General features: G+C 37.1%; 4 protein-coding genes across 5 annotated transcripts; 1 reads left to right on the top strand and 3 right to left on the bottom strand.

The window, feature by feature from the left end:
• Positions 1-1311: 1311 nt before the first annotated feature.
• LOC113349144 (casein kinase 1-like protein 3) lies at positions 1312-4808 on the bottom strand. Of its 2 annotated transcripts, XM_026593064.1 has the most exons (12): positions 4661-4808; positions 4499-4539; positions 3900-3969; positions 3667-3815; positions 3005-3100; positions 2844-2914; positions 2546-2607; positions 2396-2459; positions 2254-2320; positions 2047-2173; positions 1829-1950; positions 1312-1379 (listed from the first exon to the last, which is right to left on the bottom strand). In XM_026593064.1, the coding sequence occupies exons 1-12, from the start codon at positions 4737-4739 to the stop codon at positions 1335-1337; spliced, it is 993 nt and encodes a 330-aa protein (XP_026448849.1). In that variant the 5' UTR covers positions 4740-4808; the 3' UTR covers positions 1312-1334. The 2 variants fall into 2 exon arrangements, with proteins under 2 accessions (XP_026448849.1, XP_026448848.1); XM_026593063.1 differs by lacking the exon at positions 1312-1379 and having other exon boundaries at positions 1628-1950.
• A 9748-nt stretch (positions 4809-14556) lies between these two features.
• Positions 14557-15118, top strand: LOC113349143 (transmembrane protein 234 homolog). The gene has a single exon (XM_026593062.1). It carries the CDS (start codon positions 14585-14587, stop codon positions 14990-14992), a length of 408 nt encoding a protein of 135 aa, XP_026448847.1. The 5' UTR covers positions 14557-14584; the 3' UTR covers positions 14993-15118.
• Positions 15119-16176: 1058 nt separating this feature from the next.
• Positions 16177-18339, bottom strand: LOC113349140 (probable xyloglucan endotransglucosylase/hydrolase protein 26). Its single transcript, XM_026593061.1, has 4 exons — positions 17865-18339; positions 17432-17532; positions 17051-17244; positions 16177-16828 (listed from the first exon to the last, which is right to left on the bottom strand). Exons 1-4 carry the CDS (start codon positions 18046-18048, stop codon positions 16426-16428), a joined length of 882 nt encoding a protein of 293 aa, XP_026448846.1. The 5' UTR covers positions 18049-18339; the 3' UTR covers positions 16177-16425.
• Positions 18340-19111: 772 nt separating this feature from the next.
• LOC113349139 (aldehyde oxidase GLOX1-like) lies at positions 19112-21332 on the bottom strand. Its single transcript, XM_026593060.1, has 3 exons — positions 20780-21332; positions 20506-20666; positions 19112-20418 (listed from the first exon to the last, which is right to left on the bottom strand). Exons 1-3 carry the CDS (start codon positions 21200-21202, stop codon positions 19245-19247), a joined length of 1758 nt encoding a protein of 585 aa, XP_026448845.1. The 5' UTR covers positions 21203-21332; the 3' UTR covers positions 19112-19244.
• Between the last annotated feature and the right edge of the window lie 5419 nt (positions 21333-26751).

The raw sequence follows: 26751 nt of genomic DNA, 5'->3' as shown, positions 1-26751 counted from the left end.
TATTTAGTAATTTTTTCATTATTCGTTTCTTTAAGTTTCGAGTTATGTAAACGTTGTATTATCCATCTGAATCTGATTATTGATGTAACCGATACTGTTGTAAGCAATTTCATATGAATGAAATTTTGAGGCATTAGCCTCTTCCATCAAAAAAAAGAGACTTCCTTTCAAGGGGAGGGTACTTATGGTAAAGATCAACCTTGGTATCATATTCCTCGTTCAACACCTAAGGAAAGTGGTACTCCACTGTTATGACTTCTTAGTCTTGGTCTACTTCTGCCTATTATTTATTTGTGAGAAGAAATTTAGTAAGTTGGCGCAGCAAAAAGAAATCAGTAATAGCTAGGTCTAGCGCAGAAGTAGGGTTTAGAGCGATGGCTCATGAAATCTATAAGTTATTACGATTAAGAATATTGCTGAAAGAGATCGGATTCAGCACTACAAGTCCTATGAAGTTATATTGCAACTACAAGGCTGTCATTAGCATTGCTCACAATCCAGTCCAACATGACAAATCCAAGCATGTGGAAGTGGATAGAGAATTCATCAAAGAAAAATTGAAAAAAGGGCTTCCAAGTCATCCGTTCGACTCTTTCCTCAACAAGCTAGGTAAGGATATGTCTAGTACCTGCTTGAGGGGGGGCGTTGGAATAGTCTGATAGTCTGCTCGTTATTGGTCCGGTGTATAGCAAGTGTGCATATGATAGTGCACTGTAGGAGTAGTGAACAGTGTAATCTAAATATTTTACCTAATAAAGGAATGCTTGTAGTTGTGCATAGCAAGTGTATAAAAAGGGAGCTTCCCCTATGGGTGTAATTACACTCTTTCAGGCACTCTCTCTGTGTATACATATGCAGATACATGCGAGACATGAATGCAGTGTATCGAGTACTTCACTCCTTAAAGTCTTCTGCACCAGCAAAAGGATTGTTATTTCGAAAGAATGATCATGTGGAAATTGAGTCATACAGGTCTATCTCTGACCATTGTTCCTTAACGGGAGAAAGGGTAGTAACTTGCCGCAGAAAGAAGTAGGTCCAGTGCTGAAGTAAACTTTAAAGTTACGGCTCATAGAATTTGTGCGTTATTGTGGTTAAGAATACTGTTGAAGAAGATTGGATTTAGCCTTACAAGCCCTATGAAATTATATTGTGCGAACAAGGCTGCCATCAACATCGCCCACAATCCAGTCCAACATGATAGAACCAAGCATGTGAAAATGGATAGACACTTCATCAAAGAGAAATTGAATGAGGGGGTCATCAACACTCTCTTTGTAAGAACTGAAAATCAGATTACAAATATTCCGACAAAAGGGTTCCAAGTCGTCCATTCAACTCATTCCTCGACAAGCTAGGTATGCTAGATATCTACACACCTGGAAGGGGAGTGTTGGAATGAGTTTCATACTTTGTGTACATAGGGATGGAGGGAAGGGGTGCAAGTGGGGTCGTTTGCACCCACTAGATTTTGAATCTCACTGATATTAAGGTTGGGATCGTTTCAACTACAGTGTCTTGTGGGTGCAAGTTTTATAGGCAAACTTGAAATTTGTATTGTTTACGCGAGAATATCTTTCTGAAGACTAAAATTAAAGCGACCAAAACTAAAGCAAAAGATGACCTTATTTGCTGATGATATTGATCACAAATAACTTGAATTTGAAGCCTAAACATGGATTAAAAAAAAAAAATAGGAACAAGTGTGTAAAAAGGGAGCTTCTCCTATGGGTGTAATCGCACCCTTCCATTCATTGTTCCTCTGTTTCTACAAAATCGAGTTACCTAACAAAAATATTATCAGACAACCAAGTAACAAAGCACTCACAGAAAATTCAGGTTGGGATTTCGTCTTCTGTGCTTGCTGATACAATCGAGGTTGGGATTTCGTCTTCTGTGCTTGCGGATACTTTAGAATAGTCCAATCAAATATATAATCAAATGTGTATCCTGCCATTCATGATGATGAAACGGTTATTGACGGATAACTTTGCAATAATATAGACGTGATATGAAAGGAAAAACTTTTCTCAGAAAGGTAGATACCTTCACGAGTAAACAAGTCACGAAAAAGGCGCTTCAAAAATCCATAGTCAGGTCGTTGGTCAAATGTCAAAGAGTGGCAGTAATGGAAGTATGACACAAACTCCACCGGATAAGACTTGCACAAAACCTGTTGTAAATTAAAAGAACTTTTAAGTTTATACACACAAACATGTATCAATGCGACAGACAGAAGTTAATAACACATACTTCGATTGGAGTTGATAACTTCTTCTCACATTTCTCGGTGGATGCTTTTGAACCCTGCCACGGAAGGCTACATGCAGAAATATTTATACAATGTTTCATAACTGCAGTAGGTGGAAAAAGTTGAAGCAGCTAAAGGACATACCTTCCTCTCAAAAAATAGAGAAGGACATAGCCTAAAGACTCCAAATCGTCCCGTCGACTTTGCTCTGATGTGAGAAACAAAAATGAGAAAATCTGGCAATCCAGTGATCTAAATATAGAAATTAGCAAGCTTGTATTACCATTTACTTACCAATTCCCAGATGAGTATTGCAACTCGCATAGCGTGCAGTTCCTAAAAAAAATTTGTTCTCCCTGTATAATGTTCAGGGGAAGGACAGTGAACCAGTTATTCAAATGAAGAACTTAGCTCTAGATAACTAAACACTGGATCCCCAGGGTAAAGCTATACATTTTGAGATGTTATCCTCATCCCTAAATAATCATGGCTACTACACTAAGCCCAAACAACTGGTCAAATTTTCAAACAAAACGAGAGGAGAGGCAATCAAGTGACTGTTGTATTCTGGATGCCAACACGAATGCATTACCTATAAGGTATATGGCGATTTGTGGTGGCATCTCTGTATCTTTTGGCAAGACCAAAATCAATAATGTAGACCTGAAAATGTGCATTTGAAAGAATTATGGAACTGCGTCCAGAAAACGTAACCAGTAAATAAATAAGAGAAGGGTCTAATATCAGTATCACCTGATTCGCTTTATGACCAAGACCCATAAGAAAGTTATCTGGTTTAATGTCCCTATGCAGGTAGCCTTTTGAATGCATGTACTCTACTCTTGAAATCTGCATAAGGTAAGAGTAAACAGAATTCACCAAATCGCACAATTTGATATTCCAGAATGTACATAGAATATATGAAGTTATTATGAAAGTAGTAATCATCATTAACAAACCAACAATTCTTAATAACGACAGCAGAAAGCATGGGGTGGGCGGCTGGGGGTGGATAAAGAGGAAGAACAAGAAGAGTATACGTAGGACAAGCCAACAATAACCGAGAAACATTGAATGTATTATTATCTTACAACAGTTACCCTAGAAGTACAAAGGAAATATGAAATACCAAGATGTGAATGGCGTTTATAGTTATAGCGTTATGGTATGCATGTGCGGCCCTAGATGATAACAGTTTATAGAGTCATCTTGATCTAAATAACAAATTCACAAACCCCAATACAAAGTCAGTTTGTTAATGTTACTAAAATAAATGCACAGTCCAGAGCTAAGACGTGAAAGTAATTTAATAAAAAGGTGTGGCATGAGTATATGGTGGATTCTATCTAGCCTTGCTCAAAAGTAGAGATGTTACAAGAACCTACAGACATGAACCAAGCTCTAAATTGGTTTACCATTTGATCAGCCAACATTAAGACGCTCTTGAGAGAAAACTTCCTTCCACAATAGTCAAATAGATCTTCGAGACTTGAGCCCAACAAGTCGATCACAAGGACATTATCCTCCCCATCCAATCCCCACCATTTCATGGCAGCAATACCACCTGATAGAAAATTATTTAACTATCAGGATCGCATTATAAAACAAATGAACACAATATCAGCCAGAAAATTAACGTTCTCCATACTTCCTCCCTGAAGAATACTGTACAGTTTCGCTTCGTAAAGCAATTGCGGATATTCTGTCTTGCTGTTCTCCTGTGAAACAATCCAACAAATATGATAAAAAAAAATCAGTCAATGCAACCCTCACGGAAGAATAAAAGAACGAAAGCGCTAAATGTATATGATGTCCTAAGGCAGGAATACAAGCACTAGTTAGGCTGATTTCCGCAAACAAGAATCCCACAGGGTAAGCGTGAATAGTACAATACAAAAAGCACTCTCTTGAATAAAAATATGAAAACATAATAACCTAGACAAGCGATCTCTGGAAATGTATTTACAACTAAAACAGCAAATATGTCTATACAGTGATGTCAATCGTAAAGGCCCTGCCTATACTGTACAACCTACAGCAAAACATTCAAAAACATGCAACAAACATTTAAACAGCCATGGTTTCCGATGATCGGCTAGAGTTCAGCTTAGTATTCACAAGCACTAGATCTGATCAATACAAAAATGAAAATTCGTGATAAAACTGAAAATAGATATAGACAAGCAATAACTATACGAATAAATAAGATTTTAAGTAATAATCCTAAGAAATCAAAGTGATTATTACCATCTTGACAGCAACAATTTCACGAGTATCGACATGCGTAGCTGAAACAAGATTGAAAATCAATCATTCAATTCGTTAATTAAGAATTCATAAAAAAAAAATTGTAAAAGCTGATAATAGAAACCAAAAGGGAAAGAATAACCGACCGACTGACTGACTGACCTAAAAAGATTTCTCCGAAGGAACCACTGCCGATCTTCCGCCCCAACTTATATTTACCTCCGATATATCTCTCCCTCATGCCCTAGATCTCTCCTCTCCTCTCCTCTCCTCTCAATCTATTTCGCGCTTTTTTGGTAAGTTAAAAGAGTTCTCAGTGTTCTGAAAAGATTTCTTTTTGAATTTGTTTTGCGTGGGGGTGATTATGTGGGTGTCTGTATACTGTATGAAACTGAACCACGTGACACAAACTTCATCCAAGTGGACCCGGTGGGCTTAGAAAGTCAAAAATGCCTTTCAAAGTTCAAACCCTTCACATCCATATCATGTATTTCTTTTCTTTTTTTTCTTTTATTTTTAGGAACCTCCTTCATTAATAGAAATTCGAGGTTATAATGAGTTTAAGATCGAAAATAAGAAAATATGCCTTTCAAAGTAATAAAAACATACCGTAAAAATTCAATATTGAGAAATCTGACAAGAGAAAGAAAAAGATTATCGGAATAAGACAAATACAAGTATGAATAAGATCTGATTAAATAGGAGGAAGAATGGATTTTCTCATACTTAAAATCGAACCATTTAGTTTGTTTTTATCCTAGGAAGTTTAAAAATCATTTTAGAATCCAAGCTGAAAAGGATGTGATTTTTCGTTGCATATGACAATTGAAATAGAAAAGTTATATGCTTATTTCCACGACTATTATATTTTATGGCAATTTTAGGAATCATGGTTTAAAATTAAATTTAAAGGTCATTATACATGTAGGAGAAATAAATTTTGGAATCCATTGTTGCCTTTTTCATCAACATGTATTATTACATGATTTCTCGACTTCAAGTCAATCATTTGATTGATACATTGAGTTAAAGACTCCTTGGAACTATTCTTGATTTAGCTTGAACTATGTTGTTACGCTATTACTCATTATTGGATCTACAATCTGATTTTGAGTTATTTGTGCTACGAAATCTAGTTTCGCCTGGAAATCAATGTGGTATTTTCTTTTGCGGGTTTATTTAAGTTTCAGGGCCATCATTAGTGTTTGTTCATTGCTTTTTTCGAATCATAATCTTTTTACTATCAACATATATGTAAAATTCATCAGACTAAAACCAAACCTCTCACTATAAGAACTCATCTCGCCTTTCATCAACTTCACAACCTATCACCTTTAGGATTTCATTTGGATTCTTAACATCCTCTATAGATTTTTCTTCAAACCCAATCTAAACTACGGACATAAAATACGTCGAGAACATGATCAAATTAATAACAGACTTCAATTAATCGCCGGTAGTAATAAAGGTCTTTGTTGATCAACTTTCATACCCTTTGTGAAGGTCACTCTCAAACCTTCCACCCAATTCATACCAATAAAATACATACATAAACAAATAGGATACATTCATTCATTCAAGATAACCTTTTTCAGTCTCAGCGGCAAAAATCAAGCATTCAACCTTTAGCTAACTCAACCTGAAAAAAATTAAAATAAATAATTAAAACCAAATAATGCATTAAAAATAACCATGTTCATGGAAAAATACTCAACCCGCCTTCATGCTTGAAGGATCCTCAAAGTATTCATGCACTTGCTAATCTATGTTGGATCTATCTTGAATTTAACATCTCTAGACTGGTCCCTACAATGAAAATTACCATTGAGAAACCAAGTCATTCACAGTTGGGTTACCTTTTACCAATTGTAGGAAATACTTGGGTGCAACTAGCTTAGGAATGTATCCCTACCATCTAATTCATTTATAGCCAGGTTTGGTGGACATTTAACTAAACAATGCCATGTTATTCCAAAAAACCCTAACCTGAATCATCCTCCATTACATCTGGAGTATCAAAATAAATCCTCTATGAAACCTTCTAAACCATCTTGTATGATACATACGCCGAATGTTACCACTTCCTCCTTCACCACCACCAAACCTACCACCATTCATTTCTAATAGAGAGTTGAGTGATCCGTAATTCTCGAGCATCTCTTACACAGTTGGAAAACGTGAGACTTTGCAGATAGATTCTTTAGATCAATTGTGTGTGAAGATAACACCAGTAAGTGAACCGAGCGTGCTGAGTTTAACTTCTGGGATCAACCTAAAATAACAAATCCTAAATCATTCAACTAAGTTACACCTTAAGAGCGTACTTCTTGATGGCTCATATAAATAGGATCACGTGAATAAACGTGTCTGCAGTCTGGTAATACAAGGGAATTTTGGGAATAACTAAGCATACCATGTTACCGTGATAATTAATTCTAACGAAAGGTAAACAAATATCAATTGAGTTAATATTTGGTAACGACGAAGGATTCCCTAGTCATCTCTTTCTTCTTATTGCATCAATTCATAAACCAATCCCCCCTTAATGTTTGTTTTAGTGCCTATTTATCTAATAACATAGATAAAAAGGAAACAAGTCAAGTCTTGTTACTAACCTCAAACAGAAGGATGATGTGTTCGTTGATGTTTACACTTCTTCAAGTTCTTTAGTGTAACACGAGTTTGTCTCAACATTTATAGACTTCCTAGTCTAACCTAGCCAAGTTGACTTTAGTAACCTAATCAAGCGATCTTGATTTTTGAAACTAAAATATGACAACGAACCTTGACATACCAACGCTTGGCGGGTTCAATCGATAAATGCTCGACCAAAATTATCTATTAGTGACATGTCGAAACACAAAGGTATAAAAAACTATACAACGTAACTCTATATACTTGAGTTGTCGAAAAAACTATCGTACGTATTCAACAAAGTAGTCAGACTATATGATGTACCCGACCATTGGGAGGAGGGTACCCCTTACTATATCCGTGTCCTTTTTTAATAACAGTGGTATTTAATGTAGTTATATAGTGGCGGCAATTAGCAGTAAGTTGTAGTGGATGTTTAGATGAATACCACCTGAAGCATCGTTAGATGCTAAGGTAGAAACAAGAACTTAATATGCTCAAGTGTATGTAATAAAACTCTTATCAATTTATAATCTAATTCAGATCGTTAACTTGATTTAGTGTTCCTAGTAAACATGGAGGCTTGATTCGTGGGAATCAGAAAGTAACAAACCCAGTCAGTCTAGTATATGACAATTGGTATCTAGAGTCGTTTCGTTTCTGATATTTTCTTTAGTGGAGGTTGCATATTTGGACGAGTTTTATCCAAGATAGTTCACAAAAGTTCAATTATTATCACATAAGATTTATATCTTAAAAATATTTCAAGCTAGAATAATCGAGAAGATGGAGAATAATTGGCGGACAAAACTTATTGGTCGATTCAAGGGCTTCTTATTAGTAGAAATAAAAACAATACTGGAGATGGAATGTATGTTATTTGCTGAACATTCAGTAGAAAGTTTCAAATTACTTGGATCTGTGGTTAAACAATTTAAGACAATAGATGAACATATCGATTTTGAAGTAATTACTTCATTTTTGTTTAATGAAAATGATTACTCAATAATGGGTTGATTTCTCAAATTAAAGAGGTTACAAAAACTAGGGTTAAATCAATTTCTTCTGATGTTGACAAAGAAAATGATGATTCAACTGATTCTGCGAGTTTTCAATTCGAAGAAAATTTCAAGGCTGCCATGAATGATTTTGAAAGGAAGAATCAGTTTGAATTTGGTGAATGTTCTTCCATTATTCTCAATTATGCGCATAGCATATTTGATCATGGAAAAGAGAAACATTTTCGGGATTGAAATCTTTAGATAGATTTTTTAAAGAAAAATTTTATGAGCTGGTTAATAAGAATGGGTACTTACCAGATTAGTTGCTTACTGCTTCGATTGCTGTTATACCAGATAATTAATAGTGGTGTTAATCCTGCTAGGAGTTTGAATGTAGTTGTTTACTTATATCTTTATTTTGTTTTTACTTCTTCCTTATTTAATCATGGGAAAGCGTTTGATAACAACCCCTTGCCTGAGAGTGTAGCTTGTAATTTGTGCATTGGCAGAGATGATTTTATCTTGCAACTTAAAAAGGGTAGGGTGAGTTACAAATTAATATTTGATGATCATTTCTTCATTATGTTTGATTTCATGCGTAAAATGTTTGATCCTGAAAAAAGACTCCAACTTAATGAGGGGTTTCTTGATCTTGCTGGTGTTTCTGAATTGAGTATTGTCATAACTACTTCCAGTTTTATTGGTATACACTATATGTTCGATTTTACTGGCTGAACACAATGAAAGTTCTGCTCATGAGCTAGTTTTTGAATATGAGAATGGATTAAAATTGTGGATTATGAATTCAATAACACTTAAGATGGTTAAAAATGATGACATTGAGAATGGTGGTTACCTGTTTGTAGAAATATCGCAGATAAATAATGTATGAAATTACTTTACCTTCCCTGTTGCCTAATTACTATAAAGAGATTGTTCAAAAGCAGATTTATGAGTTAGGGTATTGTTATACATGAGGTTTATTGCTCTAATCGTGAAAATCAGTTTGGTGGCACGTGCATTTGAATAAGGATCACAACTTATTCTTAATGGAATCTCAGTGTTTACCTGTTTAGGCTTCTTTTACTAATTTTCCTAGTTGTGAGGAAATTTGTTTATCCTTTTATCTGGACTTGTCCAAGTCTTTCACATGAGGTCCATAGAACCATTCGAGTTAGAAAACATAGTACTAATTAAGGCAATCCAGTATCTACATTAGTTTTTCCCTTATTCCCACTCGTACATATATTTCCTAGATTGTTGTTACGGATTTTGGGGGTTTACAGAAGGTCAGAACACTTGAAAGGAACTACCGTAGACATAGATGTTGAGGTCTCTTCGAGGTGGAAAGGCAATGTGAGAGCTACAGGTTTACGGAGTATGTGATATGGTAGTGGTACTATATGGATTTTTATTGAGATATCGGAAAATCCTAGCTCTGGCGGTTGTTGGTAGTTTGATAAAGGAAAAATGCATGAACCCATTGATAGACACATTTATGTGTCTACTTTGATCTCAAATGTCTATATTGTTAGTACCTATTTTGTACTTATTTTGTTATTTTGTGTATTTGTAGGCGTTTTCGAGAAATCGGCTCGGAAAGTTGTTAAAGGCACCCCGAAAAATTGATAAACACACCCACACTTTGGATGAGGGCACTTAGGACAGCTGCTAAGGGCACCCAAATTTAGATAGGGGCACTCCATTTTTATTTCTAAAGAACATATTTTGGCGGGAAGAATTTGTTTGAAACTGCAAAGATTCCTATGGAAGATTTTGTTGGAGATTTTCACGGGTTTGATTTGGTATTACCCTTTTTAAACAAAACATGGATGGTAATTGTATTGAATCGGAAAAAGGAAAAGATAATCATTGATTCACGATAAAACATCGTATATGATATCTCGGGTTTAATTTAGGAAATCATGTGGAGAATAGGTGAGAACATATTTTTTGTTTGATTTGTTTTTGTTTTTGATAGTTTATATTAAGTCACAGACGCGTGAAAGAATAATCAGAATTCTCATAACTTGGAGAAAATAAGATATATTTGGTGAAGATTTACCCTAGATATGGAGTTGTGGTGTATATATAGGGAGTGTTCCAGTCCCAAAGAGGGAATTGAGAGTTGGGAAGACCGAATAGAGGTGATTGGTGAGGTCACAAAGCATAAACAAAGAAGTTGCAGGCGAATTCTTCATCAACAAAGAAGAAGAATAAGTACCAGAAAAACAGACTGATTCAAACAGTAGTTCTTCTATAATGCTGAATTGGCATCTTCATCTGTAACACTTTCTTTGAAACAACGACGGCAATACAGCGTTGCAGTTTCGTTGTTTTCATTATTTTTTTCTTTTCACCTTTGGAAACACTTTTTGAGCTATGAATAGATCTTTTGAGAGTGTTTTCAACATGAAGAGAGTTAAACCCCAACACTGAGATGAAGGAGGAATCCGTATTTCATGCTTGTGGTAATTATAATTAATTAATTCTTTTATGACCTTTTGCATTGATTATCAATCGATTTATATTTTTATTGAATGTTTGTGATTTCAATTGATGCGTCATGCTTAGTTTAAGACATTTGATGTTCCATGCTTTCAATTTACAGTCATTACTTTGAAAATCTACTTTTGGCAAAGAATCATAGTCAATATTTGAGCTATAATTATTTAAAATTAATATATGAATCGCATGAATAAGTTGTTTGGTGGAATCATGAGTCCCAATCTCTCTCAATATTTTTATCATCTTCTACATATTTTCTAGTTTAAATTAGAATTAGGTATAAAATCGAATCTTCACAAGTCTGAGTTGAACTTTATCACCACTATCTACAATCACATCACAAATACTATGAATTTTTTATTTTGGGAGTTATTGTGATGTATGTATGATTGTATTTTAGAATCTTGATAGTTACAAGGATGCAAATGATTATGTGTGGATTTATGTGGGTGCAAAAACTGTTTTCCAAGATAAAATTTTTGTTCAAATATGGATGATTACTAAGAAGGCAACTAAACTATTTGTTGAAGTACATGAACAAGAACAAAGGAATTAAAATAGTCAGTTTGGGTGTTGTATTGTGAGAGTACACCTTAATGATTGGTTAATTGATGATGGAGGGGTTCTCCTTGTTGGGTCATTGCAGGTCAAGGAAAAGATGTATTTGCAAATTCCGAACTCTTATTAATGCTCGTCGATGCTTGCCTCATTGCACTCAGTTATTGGGTTTCTTATTTCTACAAGTGGAAACCACGATTACTTCTACAAGGATTGATAGTTCAATTAGCTCAATTATTACTGATAGTGTTAAGCAGTTATTGTTGCACACGGGAATTCAGATTTTTGACAAGTATGTGGAAATGGATGGATGGAATGTTAAGTAGATAATGTCAACTTCACATCAGTTGTGGTGGTTGGGTTTAATCTTCAGATTCTAGAGTAGTTGGAGGATCAAAGGAAAATTACAACAAGCTCAAAATACTCTGGAGTTGTTAAAGAGAAGGCAACAAGGTTTTTCTCACTGAAATGGGTGTTTTTAACTTTCCGTAGTATTCACAAAGATGGTGAGGGTTTACATTGAAGTTCCCGTGCAACCAGATGACACTCACTCCATTTGTCATGAGAGGAGTTTCATTTCTGGGGTTCCTTTTTCCGAGTACAGTAGGATTCGTGCAATATTACATTCTCAAAGAGTGCTTCTGTGAGTGCATTCCATGCTGGTAATGACAAAGAAAATGGGCATGTTTACTTTTGGAAGGCAAACACAAAGGGGTTAAGCTTGTTGATTGAATACAAGGGAGTAATAACCACCATATGTGATCAACTTTGTTCACGAGGAGGTGGTCAGTGTATTATTGAGTCTAGGAGTGAAGTTTTTCAAGGCCTCACATGGTTCTTTAATGGCATTGTAGTTTCGGGTCTTATAGTGCGCGTCTCTCCTACACTCGAGATGATTCATTTTATGCACATCCTTGAGGACAAGGATGTCTTGTAGGAGAGTGAAATATTATGTACCCGAACATTAAAAGGAAGGTGCCCCTTACCATATTTGTGTCTGTGTTTAATAATAATTGTATTTAGTGTAGTTAATAGTGGAAATTAGTAGTAAGTTGTAGTGGACGGTTAGATGATTACCACATGGAGTATTGTTGGTCGTTAGATGCTAGGGTAGAAAGAAGAGCTTCATATGATTAAGTGTGTCCAATGAAACTCTTATCACTTTATCAATCTAATTCAGATCGTTAACTCGATTTAGACATTGTTCCTAATCATCCTGATCAAGGTTTGATTCGTGAAAATCAGGAAGTTACAAACCCAATCTTGTCATTGTATATTTTAGTACATGGCAGACTGTAAAGTAGTTATCCCTTACGGTCTATATATCCATTATCAGGAGGGCTGATTTTCATCAAAAAAATTTCTGCGGTCCGTCCAGCTAGCCTGTAAAGTAGTTATCCTTCGAACAAAAATAACCTATTATTGTGCATCTTTAACAAAAAAGTCATATTGTAAAGTAGTTATCCTTTTACAGTCTACATGTCCTCTATTAGGGAGTAGATTTTTGTGGACGACGATAAACAAAGTTTTATGATCCTTCGTATTCATTTTTGTTATTCTCACATTCGACAACTTGAACGGAAGCGAAAGCTTGGGGAACTATTTTTCTTTTTCTTTTGCAGTCTGACTGTTTAGCCCATAAATTAACTGTACATAAAACCAGCCTACTATATTAAAACAAAGGGAGTAGTTATCCTTTGTCGGTGAAGTGTGACTTGAAGAAGCGGAACCTACCGGAAGAAGACGCGGTGGATAGACAAAAGTGGAGAGCACCGATCCACGTGAAAGAGGTAGGATTTCTATACTTGGAGTGAGTTGGCCCCGTTGAGTACAACATGTTCGCGCACAACATGTCCATTCAGAACGATTTGTATCGGGACCTCATGCTTCTCTTGTCCTCAGTAACATGAGTTGCTACTTCTTTCTGAGACAGTTGTTGCTCGATGGACAATACGTGTTGGCGTATGAGTGGTGCTTGGTTCCCGTGTGCTTGTTGGCTCTCTGCCCCTAGCGGTGAACAACAAGCCCAATTACCTCTTCAGGCCCACCTCGTGTTCCCATTTGGTTTCTGTGTTGCATATTTATTGAGAAGATATCAATGGTGTCCCATCGTTTGTTGCTTATCTTACCTATCGTTGGTAAGATAGATCTTTCACGCATAGCGTGTTCGATTGGAACAACTTGTCTCTGGTGCTCGTGCTCTCCTTGCCTTAAATGGCTTGGCTGACTTGCTCTACTGGAGACGGTTGTTGGTTGATGGACAATACGTGTTGGCGCATTAGTGGTGTTTGGTCCTTGAGTGTTGGTTGGCTTTCTGCTCAGCGCGGCGAATGACAAGTCATGTTACCTCTTCAGCATCGTACCACGTTCTCGGGAAAGGCCCGTTTGGTTCCTGTGCCTATCTATAAGGAAGGTATCGATTATTTCCCCTCGAAAGTGTGAACATGTGAAACCATCCTGGCATATTATGAAGGGGGGACTCCGCCTCGTAGCTATGCAGGAAGCAGGATCGTGAAAGGACAAGTAGCCTTGCATCCCGGGCTGAGATGTGGGTATACCCACCTCAATGGTCGCGACTGCGTAATCCCATTGACTTGGGGACTACTCCATCTTCTATACCAAAATGAACGCGACACGAAATGTGCTAAGGATCTACTACAATCTCTGTACATGTTATTCAGGCAGGCGAGCCGGCGTAGAAACTTTGTCATATTATTTATGAGGTAGAATCTTCACGAGATAATATCTCCAGCCCTATCCTTACTTGATCGGGACTAAAGGGATTTGGTTATTGGTTGTTGGAGTAGTTATCCTTTGAAGAAAAATCTTACTAATATAAAGAAAAGAGGTATTTTGGTTGGTCATAAAAGGACAAAACAATTTGGTGTAACCCTGATATTACTAATATGGCCTTAAATATCAACCACTTCTATACATAAGTATTCAAAGGTAAAAATGTATATTAAATCAATGTTTATATATTTAAAATAATGCCATTGTTTTAAAAATAGATCAAAAAAATTTAAAAAAACTTGACAACTTTTAAACTACACACCAGATTTTTGCAAATTTAGTATATTTGGAAAGTCTTTTGAATTATCTACGTAACGAGTACAAATAAGAATATCAAATTTTTAATTTTAAGATTTTTTTTTCATTATTATCAAATTTAGTGTTAAAAGAAAATTCAGTGGTCTTACTAGTAAAAAAAAAAAAAAGAGAATAATAATCGGGTGCCCTGGAGTAAAAAGCAGGGTTGCCATTGCCAACTAACGGCAGTGAACAGTCCACACGGCCGTACCATAATCATTGAGCCGTGAATCCCCCTTGACCCCTTCGTATTTCTGCACTGAGAAACCAGAAAATTAGAGAAAGAGAAACGAAGATGAGAGATGTTGAGAAAATGGTAGCTATTGGTCTGGTATGGGGAATTACCAATTCTGTAATGAGAAAGGGTGCTCTGATCTGGGATCAAAAGCTAAAGAAGATGAAGTCTTCTTCTTCTTCTACATCAAAACTTCATCATCAATTACTTGGTTGTTTACAGAATTGGTTTCATCTTCTCTTAACTTGGCAATATTCAGTACCTTTCTTGATAAATTTATCAGCTTCAGCTACTTTCTTTGCTATATTAAGTGATAGTCCTATTTCTTTAGCTGTCCCAGTTACAAATGCAACAACTTTTGCAGCAACTGCAGTTTCAGCTATGATTCTTGGTGAAGAGACTCGTATTTCTTTTGCTCTTTTTGGTACTTTTTTCATTGTTTTAGGTGTTTGGATTTGTATCATGTGATGTTTTTTTCATCAAGATTTGATGTTTTGTAATGAACCCTAATTATGAATCTTTGAAATTTTATGAACCCAATTCTGATATTTGTGTGTAATTTACCTGCAATACCAAGTCACATTTTCTTCCGAATTTTCTAAATCAGTTGTTCCATTTCATTTTTGATCTATTTAATTGAACTACGGGTAGACCTAGATCAAAGCTATAACTTTCATTTCAAGCCTTTGGTTTATCTGATCTTTATGTGGACCTTAATCACTAAGCTCGACCATCCATTCAGTACAGAAATCCTTGGAAAACAATGCAGTGTATTACCATGAAAGGTGTAGGATTCCGGCAGCATTAGAGTTGAAATTTCAGGGCCATTGGAGGCTAAACGAACGTCACATAACATATCCACCGACTTTTGCATAAATGGAATTCTAGTTCAGTACTGACAATTCATCCTCTTAGTGGACAGATCAATAACAGACTAATTGTGCTGACCTTTCTTAAGGCTTTGATACGTCTTGTTTTCAGTGGCTGAAAGCATGAACTTGCAGATTGTAGTAGGTTATATGTGATGTTATCAGATGGTGCCAGTTCGCCAACTTCTTTTACAGGTATTTTTATTCTTCTATTTCTTCTTTTTCTACAACATTTTTATATTTTGGAGATTTTTCTACTACTTTTAGATATGAATTCTGGTAGGAAATCGGTATATGACCTTTCTCTTGAAATATCATGCTTGCACACTTTTTAGTTTAGTTATAAGAGGTTTGAACATACAAGTAAGTTCAAACCATTCTGAATAGGTCAATACTTGATTGCTTACTTAATTGATAACTAGAGCCAACGCCACATGTTGCAGCGAGACAGGTTAGAGACATTGTATGACACTATCAAATGCTTGGGACCTACGAACCAGTTGTGAATTGATTGAATTGTTAAGAGCAAACGATTGAAAAAATAGGGAGTAACTGTTACAGACTAAATGTAAGTTCCCTATGCTGAGAAGTGAGAAGGTCTAACTGGGATAGATGAAGCATGATTCTATATGAATTATGCAATCACTAAGGTCTTAGCATCTTTCTACCTGAGAAACTTTCCTTTTATACTGGTAACAGAGTGCTGAATCGTACTTGAAACACATTGCTTAGTTGCAATTTTACCATTCACATCATCAGAGCAAGAATATAGAAGAGTTATTGTAAAAAATAGTAAGTGGTATAGTATTCCCTGCCGCAATGCAGCAATGTGGAAGAATGCTTGTGAAAACAAAGTAAAATACGTGATTTTCACTCCCATAATACAAGAATTTTATAGGATGCTTGTGAAAAAACGGTTAAAACAATAATGAAAAAATGTAATGTAAAAATTGTTGACCCCATATGTTTATTCTTCGCATAAAAATATAGACCAGACATCTGCGTTGTATTTAGGAATTCAAGATGCCGGTTTTAAGACTGTTGCAAAGAACACTCGCGGGGCATGTTCCAATTGAACCTTTTACCATCCTTGCAGTAGTCATAGATCATATACTTGTCTCTAACCCATTTCATCTGACCTTTCTGAGCCTCATTCAGGCTGCTATATTCAGAAGATGTATACCACTTATCTTTTGAGTTACAGTAGCTGATGCTGCCTTGTCCAAACCAAGTGCAAGCCCTTGGTGAGAACTTTCGCAATCTTGCGGAGAAGGGTGCCTTATTCCAATCTATTTTGTCAAGCCCACCTCTAGTTGCCCAGTCATCAGCATTCCATAAACTGCTGTAAGCCTTCATACCCTGCTTGTTTGGATATTTAATTCCCAAGAATTCGTAGTTACGGAACACACGGATTGGAATACTGTCGATGAACCACCTGAACACAATAACAAAAGGTCAACCATTTTAATCATCATCTATGCTGTGAATACTGTCATTCTGCAGAACTTGAAATTGACAGGTAAACCATAAAGGCGCAAACCCTATTTACTGAAAATTCTGAAACCACCCTTATTAGTTTTCTTAAGTAATGGTTGTACCAAAATTGTTGAATGGTTAACTAGTGCAAGGTATATATAGTTGTTATCACTTTACTTACACAATCTCGCTTGGGTTCCAGTGAATGGTGTAATTGTGGAAGTCTGTGGTAGGATCGAACCAAGGGTAGAATTGCTGTTCTTTGTTTCCAACTCCTTCAGCAAAGACATTTGTATGCATGATATAAGGTTTTCCTGATACATTACCTAAGAACTCGAAATCAATTTCGTCGTGCTTGTCACCCTTGGAAGATAGCTGTACAAGCATGAAAACAATATTTAGCATTTTTTTTTGTTGTTGAAACGATATCATCATACTTTGCTTGGCTACGCTTTCAAAACTACAGAAGTAGCAGATTTGAATTCAATAAAGTTTAGTGCTTTGGTTACAGTCTAAAATGTTCAATGTTGTGCAGTTAGTCTCTGAATGATTAAGTACTTACATAGTAAGCGGTGACGGTTCCTGCAGAATTCCCGGATACTAGTTTGATTTGCATTTCAACACTACCAAAAAGGTACTCTTTCTTGCTTTCAATTCCTGATCCTGAAAAGCGAAGGAGTTACGTGCAAAGTTAATTATGACAAAATATATACCCTTTACTGAAGAAATGAAAAACAAGGATGTTCAGTTCTGACTGAATTTTATTTACAGGAAAGCTAATAAAATAGGGTGATTTCAGATGTTCACCAAATATTGCATCATCTAACCTTTGCCATATTTAGGATGTTAAATTGCATTTTATTAGGATTAATAATATGACAAAACTGAAAAAGATATGGTTTGGCAATCTCATTGACTTGCAGTAAAATGCAAGATAGTTTCATAGTAGTATGATAGCGATGATAGTTGTGAATTATATTTGCTATGCAATTTACCTGCACTTTTATCTAAAACAAGTTGCATATCGTCACCATTGTTGTAAACACTGGCGTGATGAGCTCCCCAGTTGATAAAGGTGGTATCCCAGAAGTTGGCTTCAACAACCAGAGAGTGTTGATGATCAAATCCAATCAAACAGACAAAAAGAGCCAACAAAATTGCTTGTGAATTCCTCGCCATGATTCCAACCTTAGAGGCAATAGTACTACTATGACTCGTAAGGTGGGAATTTTGGATGGTTTTAAATTTGTTTGAGGGCAGGGTTTATATAGAATCAAAAACTGAATTAACAATTAGTTGGACCAGTTTTCATGATTTTATTAGTTTTAATTTGATGTTGATTGACAAAGAATTAATGGTGTCCGACTTCTCAGGGTTAACCAAGTCATTTGTAAGACCTTGGTAATTAGCTGCATCTTAGTGATCTTTTTACATGCAAGTATGAAACTACTGTATGAATATGCAACTCTTTTGTACCCAGATGCAGCAGACTCAACTTGTATATGCAATGGTGGTGATCATCAAAATTAGATACAATGCTCTGAACCGGTTACCAGGAGATGACGGGATGGGAATTTGATTAGTGGACGGCCAATATTGATCATTATTCACTTTTTTTTTATTTAGCAAAGTCATAGATTGGACGAGGTATGCACCAGCCACCAGTAAAGCTATGAGTTACTGTCAATTTTCCGGGTTCAATGAAGATTAAAGCTGTCACGCGGTGGAGAGTAGGAATTAGTCGTGCAGGAGGCGAAGAAAATGGTAAAATGGAAACACGTACCGAATCTTGCCGGCCCTTAACATTTTCATACAAACGTGTTGGCAACTTGGCAATTTAGTTATGCACATCGATGGACGTGTTCCTTTTCATTTTTCTCATATTTAATCCTTTTTTTTAATTATAATTTTTTTGATAATTGTTGTTATTTCTGTATTTGGACAAGCTATCAATGAGGCCAGAATAATGTTGATGCATGTCTTAGAATTTCGTTTCCCCCAAATTTTTAACTTTCAAATTTTAGTTGGGCAACATTTGGCCATTTTGTGGCATTGCACCCCAAATCTGATAACAAAAAATGGGACAGGAAAAAACAAGTCTGCTACGGGGATTACCAAATTTCACAAGGGTTGCCAAATTCCATATAATCGAAGCGTGTGTTATGAAGCTTGGTACTAGTAATCCGTGGAATATGATAACCTCGGTAGCAGCGTTGGGAAAAAAAAAATAGTCGAATGATTCTACAATAAAAAAAGTCGTATCCATATATTTTTATCACAAAGAAAGATACAATGTTAAGTTATATCAACAAAATGAACCAAAAAAAAAAAAAGAAAACAAACTACAATATAATGATGAAGATGAGTGTATACTTCTAAGCTCCAATTTGAATCCAAACTCCTTTACTTGGAACTCCACGATAATTGACAAAAAGAAGATAATAACCTGGTGGAGCAACTGCACCATAGGGTGGTGACAAAGTTGAAATCTCAAAAACTCCTGGAAACACTGGTTCGACCTTCTTTGTAGCCAAAACTACAAGTCTTTGGTTCATTGAATATCCATGAGTTGTAAATGGTGGAGCATATATTGTCACTTTAATGTCTTTCTTACCAAGTACTGGCAATTGACGCAATCTAATCCTCAATGTAAATTCCTCTCCATACTGAAACTTCTGAGCGTTCAACACTGAGGTAATCTCCGGTCGTTTGTTGTTGAGCATTGGGTCCAAGTATGGTGGCCAGAATTTCTCAACCCGAAGTTCAGTTGGGAATTTCTCGTTGAACTTGTAGACATTGTGCGTATTACTTCCGGCAACTAGGACTTTACCATCAGGTAGTACAGCCGATGTTGAATGATACATGCGTGCAATAGTTGTTGGTCGAAGTTCGACGAACCTCTCATCCTTAGGCTTCATTGGTTTATAAATGACTGGCGTGAGATTAGCGTCGTCAGCGAACTCCCATCCGGATACACCTTTCTTAGCACCATTGATGATAAGGAGCTCTCCATTTGGAAGATTCAACATATCTCCCATTACTCTTGGTGATGGCATTTTTTCCATTTTCCATGCAGCATTAGGTTTTGTTATTTGAATTCTTCCACAGCTTGACGATGCAGGCGTGAAAGTTCCCTTTTCAGCCAATGCGAACCCATTAGGATCTCCACCACCGCAAACCATTACTTCAGTTGGGATCACATCAGCATTTTCTCCGTGCAGTTTGATTGGGAGAAGAGCTGACATTCCAGAGGCTGGGTAGTTTCTAGAACCGTCAGGTAAGACGGGGAATTCACGAATGACTTTCTGGGTTCTAGGATCGAGCAGAATCGATCGAGTGTTAGCAAAAATGAAGAGGTTTCCATCTGTGGAGAGATGAACAAAAGGATAGAGATTGTTTTCGGCGAGATCTGTTGTCTCACGGAGCAACGGGAGGTCGTAATTCTTGACATTATTTACTCCTGGCCTTGGTACAAATTCATAATTAAACATACGTCGACCACCAACTACAATGAAGCTACCATCTGCTAGCATTGTCTGAGTAGCATACCTGCTCAACCAAATACCAGAAATTATAGTTTGGCATGGCAGCATAAAAATTCCATTCTAGATGCATGTTTTACAAGGATATACATACCATCTCATCCCGGTAAGCGCAACAGGATATTCTGTAAAGTCACAGTTTTCACATGCTTTCATGTATCTTATAGCTCTGCCTCCCTCATCCCAGCCACCTGTATTAATCAGAGTACCATCCGGAGCCATACCACCCGATGAACACCATGTATCGGTCATGACCTGCATCATGCATGTAAGCATAAATTTAGAAATATCAAAAGAGCGGTCGTAATTATTCATGCATGATAAGACTTGATTAAAATTTTCACAAAAAGAGAGGAAGGAAACGTAACCGTAAGTGGTCGGATCTCAGAAGTTTCTATATCGAATTCAACAGCATGAGCGGTACAATCCATTAATCCTTTTGTGTTAGGAATTGGTCGACATTTTCCAGGCAGTCGGACTTTAGTTTCACCGAAAACGGTAGCGTCGAACATGATAGCTTTGTTATTAGGAAGCAATTGTATATGCATGGACGAAACACCTGAATTTTCAGAAGCAAGTTCCCATGAACCTGGATAATTTGTATCAAAGTCATTATTTTCTGTATATAGTTCTTCTGCAACACGAGCGTCATCACCACCATCATTGAAACCGCCACCGAAACCACCACCAAAAAAATCACCCAAACCAAAAGGTAATGAAACTACAGGTTTGGAGAATCCAAAACCTATTAAAAGAAAGACAAGTATCAAGGATCTTGATAAAACTTCCATGATGAATAAGTTTTTTTTTCTTGGGTCACTTTTGCATTACGAATCCATGCAAAAGCCAACCCTTTGGCCTTCCCTGAACTTGGCTCTTCTTCTGTATATTAACTTTCCCTCTTATTCTTCCTGACCTTCCCTTCAATCCTCCTGTGTGTAAAAGCTATGGATGGTTGTAAATGCTTTTCTTTATGAAAACAAAATTCCAAGCTGGGATTTACTTAATTTAGTTCCTCATTTTTTGTGTGGGGAAGACTTTGGTCAAATTCTTCGTTTTTAGCTTTTAAGTTATTTACTGCACAAAGATACCAGTTTTTGTTAAATAAAAGTGTGTGCAAAACTGTGAACTGAACCATAATTAATGTGAAATTTTGTCATATTATCTACCTACGTACAGCTTTATTTCAAAGTTATACTTTTCTGAACAGAGAAGTTAGTGAGAAACAATTCTCTGTTTAAATTGATTCTACACGTATTGACAACGCCTTGTTTGTGTGGATATGAGCGGGCATTTGCAACTTCTTCAGCATGTGTGAAATAGATCATTGCGCAATAGCAAATGTTACTTAGATAGTTAGATGTTATTGTAGGCCAGTTCATGAAGTCCTTGTTGCACTATAAGGATTCTTAATTAAAGCATACAAGTAACACATTTAATATGGCGTGAACGTTTGATTATACTTGTGCCCCAAAAGAGTAAGGAATGCGTGCTACATAATTACCACTTCGAAGGTTAATCTGTACTTGGGAAGTGAAGTTTTGTTAGGAGTAGCAAGAAAGCAAAATTAGGTTTTGAGGAAAATTTGGAAGCCCAGTTAATAAGCTTTTATCTCATCCGCATCCAATCCAATTCATTATGAATTTTTCATTTGACATCCGCATCCAATCCAGCATCCAATGGATGCACAGATGAACGGATTGGATACGGATAATCCAATAAATTTGCTAAGAATTTAATTAAATTATAATTAATTTGATTAAGCACAAATACTTTCCAACTGGACTTAATAAATCTTTGATAACAATTTGATTAAACCATCTAACTTTGAATCACAATACCAAGTACATACAAAAACATACATTGAAGAAAAATAAAGAATGTCATTTGAAGGAGCACCCTAACTTAGGACCCTGGTCAGACGTTTAAAACAAGGTAAACTATCTGGCAAAAAAAATTTCTTATAACCACATAAGTGGGATGATGTTATTATGGTCCTGGATCCATTAAAAATCAAGCTGACATTGCTTGCTCATGATCCCTTGGATTTCCTAAACTACCCCTACTTTATGAATACTACATAAGTTCTCTAGATCGTACGAGTCCGGATATCCAACGGGTTCTTATGATTCCATCCGTTATCCGTTGGATGTTAAAAATCTCATCTGCATCCAACCCACTAGCTAACGTTCCAGGTACCCATCCGTAAAAATACGGATAGGCCGGGTGGAATCCGCGGATTCCGGACCAAATGATCACCCTACGTTTCATAATATTGGATCTGCCCCTGATTTAACCCGTGCGGCTAGCCGTTTGAGCAAGTATTATGGTGCAATTTATTTGGCCAATCCTGTAGAATGTAGAAAAAGAGCAATCATTATGGTGCCATATTTCTCAACATTCACTATAGCAAAGACAAGGCAAACAGGATGTTTCTGCCAAAATTGAAGCTCAGTTTCTTGTCAAATAGTTATTTAGGGCTCAATTTTACACTTCAACCAGCTTGTTTAAGAATATTTGACATAATATATAATAAATAAATATTCAGTTTTCATTACGGAAACTCAATTTCCAACTCCATATAGCGAAGCACCACAGTGATTGTTTTTGACAGAAACTCAATTTCCAACTCGATATAGCGAAACACCATAGTGATTGTTTTTGACGGAAAATCAATTTCCAGCTCCATATAGTGAAGCACCATAACGACTGTTTTTTCTTAAGCACCATCATGGTTACTGTCTATCCAAATGCAACAACTAACCTTGACAATAGCATTATGTTCCACAGCACAGTTCAACCAACTCTCCCTTAGCCAATTTCTTCATTTCATGACCAAAACTCTATTCTACTAAACAGAGGTTCTGCGCACAATCAATTCAAGTCAATAAACCAGCACACACTCCGCTTGATGCATAAAACGATAATACAAACAAATGGACAAATACACCAACAGAACTTAGCTTTAATCTTGGCCGAAGCCTTATTATTATTGCACACTTTACACAATTCTTCTTGTTCCGGACATCCAACCCATCACAAGATCAGGCTTATATAGCCTTACAAAAAGTTATAGACAAGTAACTGACTGGCAGTTACAGATTTACTTTACACAAGGCAGTTGGCCAACTGTGTCAACTTGTCCAACTCCTCTCCTAAAGCTAAACAGGAAGTTCCTAGCCTTAGAAACGCATAAAGAAAACATTCCTTCTATGTAACCAACTTATAACCGTCAAGGACATGTGCCTAACACATGTCATCTAGCCTTGATGTGCCACCATAGCTTTCACCAGCCAAAGTACGACCATTATTGTTGTGCATTATTCCCCCAATGATACAAGTGCGCTAATGCAAGCCTTGCTTGCATCCCTGCATGCCACATGCACACAGGTTATATGCCAAACTCATTTGGCACCTCTTGATGTTGATCTGACATCTTTGGCCTCATCCAAACCATGTTTGTCCCATGCCTTTGCTTATCTTGCAACTCTGGATGCACCATGCATCTTTGGCCTATGCCATGTCGCAAGTATCGCACCATCTTGGCGCTTTATTACTAGGCCGCTTGACCGACCGGTCATAGACCTCCCCCACCAGCTTGAATTTGTTCTTCAAATTGCCACAATGTAGTATCCTTCTCCCAAGAAGCTTCAGAGTCTGGTAAACCGTGCCACTTTACCAAATAATAAGTTCTCATATTCTTCTTGCTTTGCCCCTCAACTCGATCATCAAGTATACACTCTACTTGCTTGTCAAATTGTGATCTGGTTACTGGTGGTGCACCCTTCGCTTGTTGTCTCGAAGTGTCCAGCAAATCAGGATGGTACTTTTTCAATAAGCTAACATGAAAAGTGGGATGCACTTTCAACCGCTCCAGCAAAACGATTCTGTAAGCAACCTTACCAACTTTTTTCATCACTTCAAAAGGACCATCATATCTTGGAATTAGGCCTCTATGCACTGTCTTGCTAGAAATCTTCTTCTAAATATTGGGTGTTAGCTTCAACAGTATCATATCTCCCACCTCAAATTCTACATCTCTGCGACGTAAATTAGCATATTTCTTCACCCTTCTCGCTACCTTGGATAAACTATCACGCGCTTGCTCAGTCATCTCCGTTTTAGACATTGCATAGCGATATGCTGCTGGACAGGTGCCTTACCTCTTAGCCTTTGGCACTTCATGAGGGGTTAATGGTTGTTGTCCCGTTGCTAACTCAAAAGGACTCAACTTTGTTGATGAACTCTTGTGCAAATTGTAAAAAAATTTGGGTCGTATCCATCAACGACACCCAATTTGATTCCCTGGCTTGCAGTCACATAATCTACATATGACCATCGGTTTGGGGATGATTGCTAGTAGAAAAATTTAGTTCAGACCCAAGCAATCCGAACAAGGCAGTCCAAAATCTGCCTGTAAACCTTGTGCCTCTATAAATCACAATATCTTGAAGAACAGATGCGTTGCAACGTCTGCATTACAAGAATGAGGACAGGTAATGAATGTAGCATACTTTGATAAGCGATCAACGACGACTATTATCGAGCTAAAGCCTTGCACCTTTGGCATCCTATTGATAAAGTCCATCGACAAGCACTGTCATGGCTTGTCTGGAATCGGCAAAGGCTCTAGCAATCATGCTACATTCCTCCTTCCCATCTTATCCAATTGACACACTAAGCATGTCTTCACATACAACTCAACATCTTATTCCATCTTAGGCCAGTAATAGGAGTGAGCTATCAAAGCATGCGTCTGTTTCATGCCTGAACGACCAGCCCAAATGGAATCATGCGTTTCTCGTAAGAGTTCCCTTCTCAACCCACCTGAATTGGGTACATAAATTATCCCTCCTTTAGCATAGATAACTTTATCATCTATCCAATATCGACGAACGATACCATCATAGATCTTCTTAGTCAGGTGCACACATGCTTGATCATTCTTCGTCTCTTCTTTGATTCGAGGCAACAACTCTGCCTCAATCGTGGTTAGTGTCGCAACATATTTTACTACTAACTTTATGCTCAACGCATCTGGCACAAAATTAGGCCTTCCTGGCTTATGTTCAAACTTATAGTCGAACTCACTCAAAAAGTCAAGCCACCTTGCTTGTTTTGGCGAAAGTTCCTTCTGGTTGGTAAAGAACGTAATGCCCATATTATCCATCCTTATGGTGAAATAAGTTCCCAACAGATAATGGCGCCATGTTCTTAGGAAATGTATCACTGCCAACATCTCCTTTTCATGCAAAGTGTATCTCTCATCATCATCATTAAGCTTACGACTCTCATAAGCTACCGGATGGCCATCTTGCACCAAGACTCCCCCTAGAGCCCTGTTTGAAGCATCAATGTGCACTTCAAATGATATATCGAAGCTAGGGAAGCGGAGAACCGTTTTTGTCAAGACCGCTTCCTTTAATGCATCGAATGGCGGCTGGCACTCGTCAGTCCATGCCCATGATTTGTCATTCCTCAACAAATACGTCAAAGGGGTTACTTTCATTGAATAACAAACTATTAAGTGCTAGTAATAGTTATCCAAACCCAAGAAAAAACGAAGCTCTCCTAGCTTCTTTGGCTCAGGCCAATCCATAATGGCCTCTACCTTTTTCTGGCCCATATGTACGCACCCTTGCGATATCACATGGATAAGGAAAGTTATTGTGATCTGGGCAAACTCACACTTTTCCTTCTTCACATGCAAACTTGCTTCCTTAAGCTTTGCAAACACTTTACAAATATGCATCACATGCTCTTCCAAAATCTCACTATAAATAACTATGTCGTCCAAGTATACTACTACAAAGCGGTCAATATACTCCGCAAACATATCATTCATCAGGTTGCAAAAAGTTACAGTCAACCCGAATGGCATTACATGGTACTGATACGATCCATACCTGGTTACCATTATAGTCTTTGGTTCATCTCCTTCTGCTATGCGCACTTGGTAATAACCTGAGCGCAAATCCAACTTGGTGAAAAACTTAGCCTTTGATAATCTATCGAACAAGTCGGCCACTAGCGGAATTGGGTACTTGTTCTTAACAGTTAGCTTATTCAAATCCATATAGTCTACACACATACGAAGCGAGCCATCTTGCTTCTTTTGGAATAGAACCGGAGCACCAAATGGAGCTTTAGACGGTTGTATAAAACCTGCCTCCATCAGTTCAGAAATATGCTTGTGCATTTCCTTGAGTTCTAATGGTGACATACGATATGGTGCTTGTGCAGGCGGCCTTGCCCATGGCAACATCTCAATCATATGATCAATCTTACCCCGTGGTGGTAACGACTTAGGCAGTTCTGTAGGCATCGTGTATGCAAACTC

This window comes from Papaver somniferum, chromosome 2, assembly GCF_003573695.1.
Source record: "Papaver somniferum cultivar HN1 chromosome 2, ASM357369v1, whole genome shotgun sequence".
In the NCBI taxonomy this organism is placed as follows: Eukaryota; Viridiplantae; Streptophyta; class Magnoliopsida; order Ranunculales; family Papaveraceae; genus Papaver; species Papaver somniferum.
This window is presented reverse-complemented; position numbering and strand designations above follow the sequence as displayed.